The sequence below is a fragment of the Mobula hypostoma genome, chromosome 9, assembly GCF_963921235.1.
Source record: "Mobula hypostoma chromosome 9, sMobHyp1.1, whole genome shotgun sequence".
Lineage (NCBI taxonomy): Eukaryota > Metazoa > Chordata > Chondrichthyes > Myliobatiformes > Myliobatidae > Mobula > Mobula hypostoma.
Window position 1 is genome coordinate 1,792,717 of NC_086105.1, and position 14,703 is coordinate 1,807,419.

The 14,703-nt window shown below is 46.2% G+C and overlaps 1 protein-coding gene across 2 annotated transcripts in view; it reads right to left on the reverse strand.

Annotated features, from left to right (window-relative positions):
• Window positions 1-14,703, reverse strand: part of polr3b (polymerase (RNA) III (DNA directed) polypeptide B) — a 171,331-nt gene that overhangs the window by 84,248 nt on the left and 72,380 nt on the right. For both annotated transcript variants that reach the window (XM_063057575.1, XM_063057576.1), the window contains 2 exons: window positions 13,239-13,400; window positions 7,350-7,550 (listed from right to left, as the gene is read on the reverse strand). In XM_063057575.1, the coding sequence (XP_062913645.1) occupies window positions 7,350-7,550; window positions 13,239-13,400 (363 nt within the window). The remainder of the gene's footprint in view (window positions 1-7,349; window positions 7,551-13,238; window positions 13,401-14,703) is intronic.

Genomic DNA, 14,703 nt, shown 5'->3' on the forward strand with positions numbered 1-14,703 from the left:
GGTGTATGGAGGGATATGGTCCGTGTGCAGGTCAGTGGGACTAGGCAGAAAATGGTTCGGCACAGCCAAGAAGAGCCAAAAGGCCTGTTTCTGTGCTGTAGTTTTTCTATGGTTTCTATGTGAATCATTGTGGGTTGATTTAAGATACTGCAAGGGTAAAAGGACATTGATGGCAGTTATATACAGGCCTCCCAAAAGTGGCTGGGAGGTGGACTACAGATTAAAACAGGATATAGAAAAGGCATGTCAAAAGGGCAATGTTATGGTAGTCATGGAAGATTTTAACATGCAGGTCGATTGGGAAAATCAGGTTAGCAATGGATCTCAGGAGAGTGAGTTTGTTGAATGCCCAAGAGATAGATTTTTCGAGCAGTTTATCATTGAGCCTACTAGGGGATCAGCTATACTGGATTGGGTGTTGTGTAATGAATTGGAGGTGATTAGAGAGCTTAAGGTAAAAGAACCCTTAGGAACCAGTGATCACAATATGACTGAGTTCAACTTGAAATTTGATAGGGAGAAAATAAAGTCTGATGTAACAGTATTCCATTGGAGTAAGGGAAGTTACAGTGATATGAGAGAGGGGTTGGCCAAAGTAAATTGGAAGGAGCTGCTGGCAGGGATGTCAGCAGAGCAGCAATGGTGTGTGTTTCTGGGAAAAATTTGGAAGGTGCAGGACATATGTATTCCAAAACTGAAGAAATGCTCAAATGGTAAAATAGTACATCCATGGCTGACCCGGGAAGTCAAAGCTATCGTAAAAGCAAAAGAAAGGGCATACAACAAAGCAAAAATTAGTGGGAAGGGAGGAGTGGGAAGTTTTTAAAAACCTACAGAGAGCAACTTAAAAAGTCATTGGAAGGGGAAAGATGAAATATGAAAGCAAGCTAGCAAATAATATCAAAGTGGATATTAAAGATTTTTCAAGTATGCTAAAAATAAAAGAGAAATAAGGCAGGAGAAATAATAACGGGGACAAGGAGATGGCTGATGAGCTATCTAACCAATCAGATGTCTCTCCAACACAGCGGGATGAGGTGATTCAAGGCTGGCTGAACTGAACAGCACATTTTATTTTTATCCAGAAACCCTTTCTCTTGCTACCACTATTTTGGACAGGTTTTTAAGCTCTGATAAAGGTAAGGAACTTGTGTTAAATCTCAAAGGTTTTCATTTAATTTGTGTTAACAAATGTATTTAAAACAGTGCAAATTAAAGCATTAAGTGCACATCTCTGAATAATCTAATTGTGCTGAGTTATTCCGGGACAGTGCAGACACTTCTTTCCAACGAGGATTGGTACTTTCTGGCTTGCATAGATTTGGTTATTAATTGCTGAATGTGAAACCTGGCTCCTGTGAGCTTAACTTCAATGAGAATTAATCAATATGTGAACAGCCCAACGAGAGGAGGGGCCATGCTGGACCTGGTGTTGGGTAATGAGCCTGACCAGGTGACTGACCTTCCAGTGGGTGAACAGTTAGGGAATAGTGATCACAACTCCTTATCGTTCAGGATAGCTACACAAGGAAGGATAGGTAAGGTCATTGTGGGAGAGTTTTAAATTGGAGTAGGGCCAATTACGAGGGTATTAGGCAGGAACTAAGAAGTGTTAGTTGGGAACATCTTTTCTCTGACAAGTGCACATCAGACATGGAGGGTGTTTAAAGATCAATTGCACAGAGTACAGGAAAGCTATGCTCCTGTTAGGAGGAAGGACGGCGATGAAAAAATAAGAGAACCTTGGATGTCCAGAGAGGTGATGAATTTAGCCAGGAAGGAAAAGGAAAAGTATGTAACGCATCGGAAGTCAGGATCAAATTAAGCGCATGAGTGTAAAAAAGCCAGAAAAGAACTAAAGAAGGGAATTAGGAAAGCCAGGAGGGGCCATAAAAAGTCCTTGGCAAGTAGGATTAAGGTGAATCCCAAGGCTTTCTATACATATATCAAGAACAAGAAGATAACTAAGGAGAGGGTGGGACTACTCAAGAATAAAGGGGGGAACATTTGCTTGGATACAGAAATATGTGTAAGGGGGTTTCAATTTTTATGTTACTGCGGAGGCTAATTAAAATGGCGTCTTTGTTATGTTAATCTGGGGAATGCGGCTTTGTTGTGTTAAGCGCTGAGAAAGTTTGCGCTAGCAGCTTGTTGTGGTTTAGAGGGTGATAAGAAATATGTTATTAACCAATTGGGATAGTTGTTATGGTTTTGGTGTATTTGAAGATACTGTATGTGCGGGGTTTTGGGGCAGAAGGCGGAAGAGCAAGACAGAGGATGGACCAGGGGCTGTGAGTCTGCTAACGGGGTCGGACCCCGAGCGGGACGTTCGGCGAGGAGACGGAGACGGACTCGTGTGGAGCGTCTGGTCGACCACCGTTGTTGGTCCCAGGCGGCCGGTCAAGGTGGTCCGAGGGGGTCGCAGGGTGAAGAAGAAGGTCCTTGAGCTCCAACGGGTTTTGTGCACGAAGAGATTGAACTTTGATAAGTGTGGTGCCTTTTATTTTCCTTTTATATTTTATTCTCTTTTAATTATATAGTTCCAGTAATATCTATAAACTGTAAATCATTTAATTGCATCTGATGTATTGTCTGTTACTTGGGCGGGGTGGGGTACCTCACACAGCATCCACACAAACTAATTATCCAGTTTGGCGGGGCCGAAGCTGTTTCCCTAGACGACAGCGAGCCGAGCGACCCTGAGAGTGGCCGGGGGGCTACATTGTGTGGGCTTTGTCCGGGATTGAGTCTGCTGGTATGCTGTGTGGGTGCCCTGTTTAAATCTGTAATGTGTGTCTCTGTGGGTTATTTGCTGGTGATTGCTGTATGCGTGGTGGGTGAGGTCTTTGTTCGAGTTCAGACTAGCATTGACGAGTTGGAGGTGGTACTCGGGGCTGTCCATGCGGTTGGGTGAGAGAGGAAAGAGTGGTCTGATTTGGAGGTAGAGTCTGCGAATAGATGTTCTAGCTCTGGCAGGCTCCGCCTGGCACTTGAGATAGTGTCCACCCCAAGAGGGGCGGAGACGTGCGAGACGTGGGCGGAGCGGATCTCTCAGTTGTTAGATGAGTGGCAGTGCTCGGTGGAGGGAGAGCGACAGGGATTGGTTGAAAGTTTGAGTAGGTGGGCTGGTGACGGTGTTACATCTGTCAGGTTCACTTACACCGTAGTGACAGCTGTCAGTTATTTGAAAGAGGGGGGAAAGTTTTCAGTGTGTCTTCTCTGGCTAGGAGGGCGGCTAGATTGCTTGTAGTGCCAGGGGGATCATTTCAGGTGATCAGCCCCTCCCTCAGTTGTTCAGTTGATCAGAGAGGTGTCGGGAAACTTAGTGGAGGCCCAGTGGGGGAACGGCTTGGGGTCTCTGAGGAAGCACGTTCCCAGCAATGTACCGATGAACTTCTGAAAGGAAAAGACCCTATTCCTGAAGGCTTCGAGGGGCCACGCCCCAGGGTGTCGCTATGGATAGAGGGAAGTGATGCTAAAGCCAACCTCAACCCCGGGGCGCAGGTCAAGTTGTTGTACAGTTCGTTTTACAACCGGTGTCTGAAGCATTTATCCTTGACAACCGCAAGGGCACCGGAGATTTTGGGTACCAGTGCCAGTAGTTATCCAGAAGACGATGATTGGTTAATGACCCTGGAGTTCATGGAGGCATTTTCTGGGCACCCAGCGTGTCGAGTTGCTTCTGAGGACGTGTGTAGCAGCCTTGAGCCGGTACCGAATTTAAACGAGACCGGGTGGTGGTACGGCTTGGGGAAAGTAGCTGAGGTTGAGACCCTCTTAGTAGACGCTCCGAACCACCACGAGGGAGGGGAGTTGACCGCTGAAGACACCTCAGTGAGAGAGAGGTCGTGGCAACTGGATCCTAGCGGCGTGGAAGATGAAGGCAGCGTGTGTGTGGATTATGCGATGTGGTTTAATGTGCTGCATCTGAGGGGTGGATGTTGCCAGATCCTGAGGAGTGCGGCTGTTGAGCTGAAGATGGCCTTTACTAGTTCCCTAGGATTCTTCCGATCCGAAAAGATGCCCAAGGGCATATCCGGAGCCCCTGCATCCTTCCTGCGGGGCATGAGGAAGACCATGGGGGAAGTGAAGGTGTGTGGAGTTTTGACGTATGTGGATGACCGCCTAGAGCTTGGATTCGCCTGGGGGGACTATGAGGCAAGTGGCTGAGCCCAGGCGACCGAAGCAAAGTGTCAAATGTGGAGGAGTTTTTGGCCGGAGGAGTTTGGTGCAATGTGAGGAAAATGACCCGACATACCAGTTGAACTTCCTGGTGTTGGGACAGACGGCGGTGGACATGGGGATGGAAACCCAGGTCGTCAATCTGAATGAGACACAGGGAAGAGAGGGGATTTGCACCGCACTGCGGTCATGTACTGATGAATTAATCCAGCGAGAAGAAACAATGACCCACCTTCGAAGGGATCAGCAGAAACTCAAGACGTCGATTCAGAACAGATTGGAAGATCTACAAGTTGGGGAAGATCAAGGAAGTGTTCTGACTAAGGTCAACAGAAAACCGAGAGCCCAGGGAGGGGAGTTTGACTACACTCCCGAGGAGGTGAAGAAATGGAGGACAGATCTCGGAAAAGGGAGGCGGATGCTTGAAAGGAACCTGAAGATGACTATCGCGAGTTTAAATGAAGTGGAAAAACTGAAAGTTGACCTGGAAGACGCCCTCAGGAAGAAACAACCGGAGGCTGAACATTCTTTAACTGCTGCTTTTCAGGTCAGGGTGGGAGAAGCTGGTGGGGTAACTGTGTCCCAGACTGAGATGGCCAGGAACCCTGAGTCAGAACTGTTGAGGCTGTGGCGAGAGTTGAAGGAGTCCCTGAAGAAGCTGACGTCTCGACTGCAGGAGGCTGAAGGGGTAGCCCTGGCTAAATGTTTCAGTTTGGAGAAACTCAAACAGCAGCTACCGATCGAGGGAATGAGGAAGGATACAGGTTCAAAGGATGATATGCTGGACATGTGGTACATGCTGCCTTTCGCTAACTTCCCCGTGATTGAGGAAGAGACCTTTGGCCCTTCTCCCACTGAGTCAGGTGTAGTGGGGAGGGCTAGCTGTGGGCAGTCTGAGTTACGGCAGGATCAGGAAGGAGGAGAGGCGGGGCCCCGGACACAGGACTGGGGGCTCCGAGCTGTAGTGGTGGCCTGAGTGAGAGAGGAGTTGGCAAGCAGGCCCGAGGTATCCCTAGCAGTGTCTGAGCCTTTTGGGTTTAGGTGAGGGGGTACGGAGGTCTCAGAGGGTTAAGACGCTCCCAGATAGGTTGGCCTATTTAGCGCCCGTAGGACGGGAGTAAGGTCCACTGTTTGGGGAGTACTGTCACTGTGTGTATCTGTTTTTGTGTGTGTTGTGTGTCTGTAGGACTGGGTGGCGAGTTATTTAGAAGTCATGAGGACATGACTTTATTTGGTGGGGGGAGAGTGTAAGGGGGTTTCGATTTTTATGTTACTGCGGAGGCTAATTAAAATGGTGTCTTTGTTATGTTAACCTGGGGAATGCGGCTTTGTTGTGTTAAACGCTGAGAAAGTTTGCGCTAGCAGCTTGTTGTGGTTTAGAGGGTGATAAGAAATACGTTATTAACCAATTGGGATAGTTGTTATGGTTTTGGTGTATTTGAAGATACTGTATGCGCGGGGTTTTGGGGAGAAGGCGGGAGAGCGAGACAGAGGATGGACCAGGTGCTGTGAGTCTGCTAACGGGGTCGGACCCCGAGCTGGACGTTTGGCGAGGAGACGGAGACAGACTCGTGTGGAGTGTCTGGTTGACCACCGTTGTTGGTCCCAGGCGGCCGGTCGAGGTGGTCCGAGGGGGTCGCAGGGTGAAGAAGAAGGTCCTTGAGCTCCAACGGTTTTTGTGCACGAAGAGATTGAACTTTGATAAGTGTGGCGCCTTTTATTTTCCTGTTATATTTTATTCTCTTTTAATTATATAGTTCCAGTAATATCTATAAACTGTAAATCATTTAATTGCATCTGGTGTATTGTCTGTTATTTGGGCAGGGTGGGGTACCTCACACAGCATCCACACAAACTAATTATCCAGTTTGGCGGGGCGAGGCTGTTTCCCTAGACGACTGCGAGCCGAGCGACCCTGAGGGTGGCCGGGGGGCTACATATGTGAGTGAGGTACTTAGTGAGTACTTTGCTTCAGTATTTACCAAGGGAAAGGATAGGGAGGTTGAGGAGTTAAGTGCTGAGTGTATAAATATGTTAGGGTATTTAACAGGTCAAGCAGGGGGACGTATTGGGCATCCTAGTGAGTCTAGAGGTGGATAAGTCCCCAGGACTGATGGGATTTACCCCAGGAGTTATTGAAGGAGGCAGGAGACAAGATTGTTGGGCCGTTGACCAGTATATTCATGTCCTCTCTAGCCACAGTCCTGGAGGACTGGTGAGTGGCCAATGTTGAAGCAACTTGATTGAGTTTTTCACAGGTGATGAGAGAAATTGATGAGGATAGGGCAGTGGATGTTGCCTACATGAATTTTCTAAGGTGTTTGACAAAGTCCCTCGTGGGAGGCTAATCCGGAAGATTAAGATGCATGGGGTTCACAGTGAATTGGCTGTATCAATGTCCAATCATCAATATTTGTCTACAGTATTTTCAAAGATTGATAACCATTTGTAGTGATGTTTCCCTACATGTTAATCCAGCATAACTGATCATGAGACCATTGAAACAGAATTAGACCATTCGGTCCATCCAGTCACCTCTACCACTCCATCATGGATGTTCTTTATCCCTCTCAACTCCATTCTCCTGCCTTCTCCCCACAACCTTTGATATCTTTTAATATTTGATAGGTTTCATGCTGATCGCTGACAGCAAGGCTGTGACTCTCTGTGATAGTTCACCTCAGCACCTACCCTATAGCAATCACAGCAGCAGCAGCAACAGAATTTGCAAATCACACAATAAAATCCACTAACCTAGCGGCTGGAATAGTGCTTTAGAGCGCCATTGACTGGGGTTCAATTCCGGCGGCTGACTGTAAGGGATTTGCATGTTCCCCCGTGACTGTGTGGGTTTCATCTGGGTGTTCCGGCGGCTGACCGTAAGGGATTTGTACGTTCCCCCTGTGACTGTGTGGGTTTCATCTGGGTGTTCCGGTTTCCTCCCACATTCCAAAGACATACAGGTTAGGGTCAGTGAATTGTGGACATGCTATGTTGGCATCGGAAGCATGCTGAAACTTGCAGGCTGCCCCCAGCATATCCTTGGATTGTGTTAGTTGTTGATGCAAGCAACGCATTTCACTGTATGTTTCAATGTACATATGACAAATAAAACTAATCTTCAATCTTTCAGTGATATGGCATTAAAATGCTCAGAGATGGCGTACCTCTCCTTCAGGAGTGTCTGACGGACACAGCATGCCCCACTGTGATGGCTGCAGGGACCTGGGACCACTCACTTTCCTGGTCTTCTCAAACTGTGAGGAGATCCTGGTCATCATACCCAAGGCAGCGATGTAGGACAAACGTGATAATACCTGAGTCACCCCCTGACGATCCATCTTAAACCTTTTCAGAGACCAGTTTCCCTGGAACAAATCACAGTGACAAGATTCTGAGTTGATAACAGTCTAGACACAACAGTGTAGGAGTAGACAATGGTAGATTCGAGATGCAGCACAGTAACAGGTCTTTCTGGCCCAATGAGCCCACACTGCCCAATTAAGAGTCACAGATGACTACAGCACAGAAACATACTCTTTGGCCCATCTGGTTAATGCTGAACTGTCCCATTGACCAGCACATGGACCACAGCTCTCCATACCCCGTGTACTTCTCCAAACTGCAAGTGATCCCTCACACACCACTTCCACTGGCAGCTCGGTCCACCCTAAGTGATGAAGTTCCCTCTCATGTTCTCCTCAAACATTTCACCTTTCACTCTTTTCTATGATCACCAGTTTAAGCCTCAATTACTCGCATGTAACCCGCAGTCTCTGGGCTGTGGGAGGAAGCCAGAGCACCCGGAGGAAACCCACGTGGTCACAGGGAGAACGTACAGACAGCAGTGGAGTTGAACCCGGGTCACCGATGCTGTAACTGTGTTACACTCATGGCTCATTACCATGCTGAGGAAACCCACGTGGTCACGGGGAGGACGTACAGACAGCAGTGGAGTTGAACCCGGGTCACCGATGCTGTAACTGTGTTACATTCATGGCTCATTACCATGCTTCCCCAAACCTAAGGAAAGTCTGGGTGATAACTACAACTCCAAAGATGCAGTCCCATTTGGGACAGTCAGAGTGCTGTATATTTTAATAAGACTAAAAAGCTCTGGATAATTGTCCCAAACAAAAAAAACAAGTACATTGCACACAGAGAATGTAACAGGTGTATGCTTTATTTATTTATTTGGAGATCCAACACAGAGGAGGCTCTTCTGGCCCTCTGAGCCATGCTACTAGCAATGCCCGACAACCTCGATTTAACCCTAACCTAATCACAGGACAATTTACAATGACCAATTAACCCCCCCCACCGGCATGTCTTTGGACTGTGGCTGGAAACCAGAGGACCCGGAGAAAACCCATGCATTTGATGGGGAGGATGTGGAGGGACTCCTTATGGGGTACTCATCACTACACTACAATGGCATGATGCTATTAAATTACATAATGTAAAGATGTTTCTAATATTCAAAGTTCTTCTGGGCCTCACTGGACAGATGTTGGAATGACATTCTCAGCTGGGTGCTCAGACCAGGGGGTGCATTTTTAAGATAAGTGCTCGGCCATTCAGAAAGGAGATAAGATGAAGTTTCTTTACTCTGGGGGTGGTGGGGGGAGTGCATCTTGGAAACTGTCTACCCAAAAAACGCCGTAGAAGCTTAATTGCTGAGTATAATCTAAACGAAGATGGCATATTTTTAGCAATTATGGGAGTTAAAGGATTAGTGCAAGGAATGGTGAAGTGAAAGAGTGAAAGATCAGCCATGATGTTAGTGAATGAGAGAAGAGGTTTAAAAACTGAATGACCTGACTTCTGTTTCTATTTCTTATGTTTAATTGTCAGCAACTTAAACAAAATGCTCATCATGACTCTAAATGATTAGAGTTTAGATTCAGAGATACAGAACAGTAACAGGTTCTTCTGGCCCAACAAGTCCATGCTGCCCATTTACATCACGTGACCAATTAACCCATCAGCCTATACATCTTCAGCATGCAGGAGAAAACCCACTCAGTCATGGGGAGAGTGTACAAGCTGCTTACAGACACTGGCAGGAATTGAACCGGGATCACTGGCGCTGTGCTGTAATAGCATTACACTAGCTACTGTGCTGCTTATGGTGACATATTCAGTGAAATGTTGTCTGCTCTGCCTGTGATCACGCAAAAACTACAGAGTTGTGGACACAACTCAGCATATCACAAAACCAGCCTCCCCTCCATGGACTCTGTCTACACGTCTCACCGCCTCAATAAAGCAGCCAGTGTAATCAAAGACCCCGCCCATACCAGACATTTTCTCTTCTCCCCTCTCCCAGGGGCAAAAATTACAAAAGCTTTAAAGCACGTACCACCAGACCCAAGGACAACTTCTATCCCACTGTTATAAGACTATTAGAGGATCCCTACTACAATAAGGTGGATGCTTGACCTCACAATCTACCGCCTTAGGCACATATATACAGATAGGGTGCCTAAGACTTTTGCACAGTACTGCATTTGTCAACATGGAGTGGAAAATGAGTTTGAAAATCTGATGGGAGCAAAGGATGTTGGGAAAGATGAGGGTGGAGTGCCACAGGAGGGGTGTGGGACAGGTGGCAGAGGAGTGCCAGGATGGAGGTGGCACAGGTGCTGACACACACAGCCTGAGACACCAGGCAAGGTCATTTGATTCCAAACAATTGGTTTATTGATCATTACAGAACGTCTCTCTGGTGCTTCCTGCTCCCTCCCCTCTCCCTTCCCCTTTTCCCAACCATGATTCTCCTCTCCCTGCCCCCTTCCCACTCTCAGTCCACAGTACAGACCCATATCAGAATCAGGTTTATCATCACTCACATACGTCATGGAATTTGTTGTTTTTGCTGCAGCCGTATATTGCAGTACAGAAAATAATTACAGTACTGCAACGCTTAGGCTAAGACCTTTGCACAGTATTATGCCTAAATATTAGATTGCACCCTACCGTCTGCCTGCACTGCACTTTCTCTGTAGCTGTGACACTTTATACTGCACTGTTATTGTTTTACCTTGTTCCCCCTCAACGCACGGTGTAATGATCTGATCAGTACAAACAGTATGCAAGACAAAACACAAAATACTCTGCAGATGCTGGGGTCAAAGCAACACTCACAACACGCTGGAGGAACTCAGCAGGTCGGGCAGCATCTGTGGACGAAACATCGACCGATCTTTTCCACGGATGCTGCCCGACCTGCTGAGTTCCTCCAGCGTGTTGTGAGTATGCAAGACAACATTTTCACTGTATCTCAGTACACGTGACAATAATAAACCAATTCCAGTACTTTCAAGGTGGGCAACAGTTGATCACCCTTCTATTGTATAGCACTGCCTCTACACACACAGGACATCGAAAACTGAGAAATTTAGTCATAGAGCCTTACAGCATGGAGAGAGGCCATTCAGTACAACCTGTCCATGATAACTGTTATGCTCAGCAAGTTAGTTCCATCTGCTCATATTTGACCCATAGCCCTCTAAACCCCTCCTATCCATGTGCCTGCCTCAACCAGCATTTCTGGCAGTCATTCCAAATACACCCCATCCTATGCATGAAGAAGCTGCTCCTGATGTCCATTTTAAATCTCTCGTCTCTGATGTGAAACCTTCTTGATTTTAGGATCTTCTCCCTGGCAAAAAGCCAGAGTACTTTTACCCGTGGCACTCCACCCTCATCTTTCCCAACATCCTATGCTCCCATCAGATTTTCAACCTCATTTTCCACTCCATGTTGACAAATACAGTACTGTGCAAGAATCTCAGGCACCCGAGCTGTATATAGGTGCCTAAGGCTGTAGATTGTATTATGCAACTCTGCCTGTCACGCCACCTCTCAATCTCCTACATGCCAGGAAACAAAGTCCCAGTGTACACAACCTCTCTTTCTAACTTAGGTGATATCCTGGTAAATCTTTTCTGCAGTATTTTAACAACATTATTCCAGTACTGTACCGTGTACTCCAAGGTGCCACGGTACTGTAGAGGTTAGCACAGCGCTTTATTTTTTGGCGTGTGCCAGTCTGTGCATGAGCATGAGCATCTGCGTGTGCGTGCGTCTGCGATGACGTATTTTTCATGCCTTTACAAGGCGCGGAGCGAGCGAGAGAGAGACTGTGTGACTCGCCACTCCTCACACAGACATTTCTGCAGTATTTTTCCTTTTTATTTTACGACACTCAACCCGGTGTGGATGGACAGTGTACTCGGGAGCGGACCCGACTGGTTTCGAACCTGGGAACCTCCGCTCCCGGGTCCGGCGCCGATGTCATTGCGCCACCAGCCGGCCCGACACAGCGCTTTTACAGCTGAGGGCGTCTGAGTATGGAGTTCAGTCCCGGCATCCTCTGTACATTCTCCCCATGGAATGTGTGGGTCGTCTCCAGGTGCTCCGGTTTCCTCCCACATTCCAAAAACGTACCGGGTAGGTTAACTGGCCTTTGACAATTGTCCTGTGGTTAGGTTAGGTTAGGGTTAAATTGGAGGTTGTGGGGTGCGGGGGGGAGGTGTTGCTGGGTGGTGCTGCTTGAAGGACCGATTCAGTGCTGTATCTCAAAATAAACATTAAAAAAAAATTAAACCATGGGCTTGCCAACCTCCCTCCGGAGTGCATGCCTAACACTTCTCGTCACTCATTAAGAGAATCAGTAATTCCCAACTGCTAAAGGACAGTGCATGCCTCCTTTTTTCTTAACCAGAGCTTCACTATCTGTCGTTAGAGAGGGCTTCCAAAACCTGCCAACCTTGCCCTTAACCTAACAGGAACATGTAAGCCTTAAACTCCTGATATCAGACATTCAAAGGCCTCCCATTTGGGAGTTTTGTCAATTGTTTGTGTAACCTTCAGGTTCGGACAGCTTGGGTTCGTCTAGGGGAAAACAGCCTCTGGCCCCGCCAGACTCAGAAATCACGTTTGTGTGGATGCTGTGTAATGTACCGCCCAGTTACAAACCCACAATACAAAATATCAGACAGTACACCATATGCAATTACATGATTGAACTTTATGAATCTTAATTGAATATAGGGTTAGTAATGAAAATTTAAAAAAGGGCCCATTTCAAGGAAAAGTCAAAAGTGCACGTTGGAGCTCACTCATTCGCCATTCTTCCACCATCGATCTGCTCCGAGCGTCACCGACTTTCAGGCCCTCGCTCCTCAGTCCACTCCATCTGGTGGTCTACCAGCTCTCTCCACACGTGCCTTCCCTCTTCATCTCTCCTCGACCAAAGACCATGAAAAATCCCCTTCCAGATTCACAAGACAGAGCAACAATCTCCGCTTCGCTAACATGCATACCACAGTCCTGTTATCTCCAGTCATAACCCAAACATTGCTGCTACAGAGAAACCGTTACCTCAGCAGTGAACACTACAGAGAAGCCATTACATTAGCAGCGAAACCTTACAGCATGTTACATTTGGTAAAAACAATTAGTGACGGTAAACACCGTTGAGAGGATCACCAGGGTCAGACAGAGGGCCTGAAGTACTGTTGAGGATCTCTACCACCCATCCTACAATCTTCTTGACCCACGACTGTCAGGAAGGAGATACAGAGTATCAGGACTAGGTAACAGCTTCTTCCCTCAGGCTGTGAGACTAATGAATACCCTGGCACCACCGGGGTCTCATCACTCGGACATCAAGCTGTTCACTGCTTCCATGCTTTTTGAATTATAGTTTATAAACTTATTCTTATTTAAGTATAAATAAACTTAACCAATTTCCCCTGGGATCAATAAAGTATGACTACTACTACTACTATTCATGGTAATACTTTGGGTTATGTGCTGTGTGTGATGTACGTTTTGTGGATGTACCATATTCTGGAGGAACGTTGTTTTGTTTGGATGTGGGTGTGTTTACACACACACACACACACACACACACGAGATTGACTCAACAGTGGCACTTTCTCCCATAACTACTACACAGGAATGAAACCCATCAAAACAAGAGAAACTAAGCAATAATTGAAGTCAGTCACTAACGTGCAACACAAACACAAATTGAAGGTGCTTACTGTTGAGATAGCGTTAACCATGCCGTTAGTGATCTGATCCTGGCGCATGTGCTTGACAATGTCAAACTGAGCAGCTCGCTGTTTGGGAATGATCTGATCTGCAATTTTCTTCAGCTCAGAGTTGAATTTCTTGAACAAATCTTCAAAGAGTAAGGAGAGGAGCTGTTCGAGTGGGAGGCACAAGAATGGGAGTGCAGATGAATGGACAAGCCACGATAACATTCATATCAAGTCACACCTTGAAATTCAATAAACCTGGCAACAAGTTAATTCATCCACCAAGCAGCTCTATGATGGCATTTAACACGCACAATAAACAATTACACATTTTAGAGAGAAATTAGCTTTCTGATTATGCCATCATGAATTAGTTTAATGTCAGGGAATTCTAATTAGGTACCTTGAGATTCCCATGTTACTTTGAAGGCTTCTGATTGCCAATTCTTCATTCACAGAAACTAGTTGTTAAATTAAAGGCAATATGGCAGACTTAATTACATTATCAGAGTGGGTAGGATTAGACAATCTCCAAAGCCAATGTGTTATTCTTTTGTCTTTAGGGAAATACTTTGCTTTCCAGGGAGCCCTGAATTTGGGACCGTTCCATATCTCTCACCAACAAAGCGAGAAGCATTAGGGACAAAAAGCTGGCAACAAAGAATAGGGAAATGCAGAGGAAATAATGAACACATTAAAAACACTGAATATTAAGGTGAAAGATTAAGCCGGAAAACTGGCAGGTTTTACAAACACCTCCACTGGCTCCAGGCCTGTTAATTGTCTGGTGGTTACACAGCTTAATGCCGCATGTTGGAACTCAACTGACTTAGCCGCTCCACTCTTATCTACAATCCAATGAAGATTTAGCCTCCCTCAATCCCATGTGGTGTGGAATGAAAGCCAATTGTCTCCACAATTTTTGAAAACAGCTCCTTCATTTCAGATACCTCTCTCACTGGCCTATCCAGCATAGGCTCACAACTTAATTTTCTCAATTACACAGGAAAACAGTTGTTTTAATTGGTCTTCAAAGTGGTACCATTGCATTTTTTACCTGCACCCAGCACAGGGTGTTAATATGGGAAACCATTTAGAAACTTAGATGGACTTCAATTTGGTGAGCTTTAGAAGAAAATATTTACTCTTCCTCTTAGATTTGTAAATTATAAAATTGAATTTAATTCCAGAGTAAAGCAAAATAATTCATTCTGTCCTTTAACAGCAGGGGATAAAATTTTAAAGTGATTGGAGGAAAGTATAGAGAGGAATGCAAGAGGTAGGTATTTTTACAGAGAGAGCGATGGGTGTGTAGAATGTGCTACCAAAGGTGGTAGAGGCAGACACATTAGGGACGTTTATGAGACTCTTAGAAAGGCATATTGATGAAAGAAAAATGAGGGGCTATATGTGACGGAAGGGTTAGATTGATCTTGATCTTAGATTGAGCGGGCAGCGCTCACTGTGG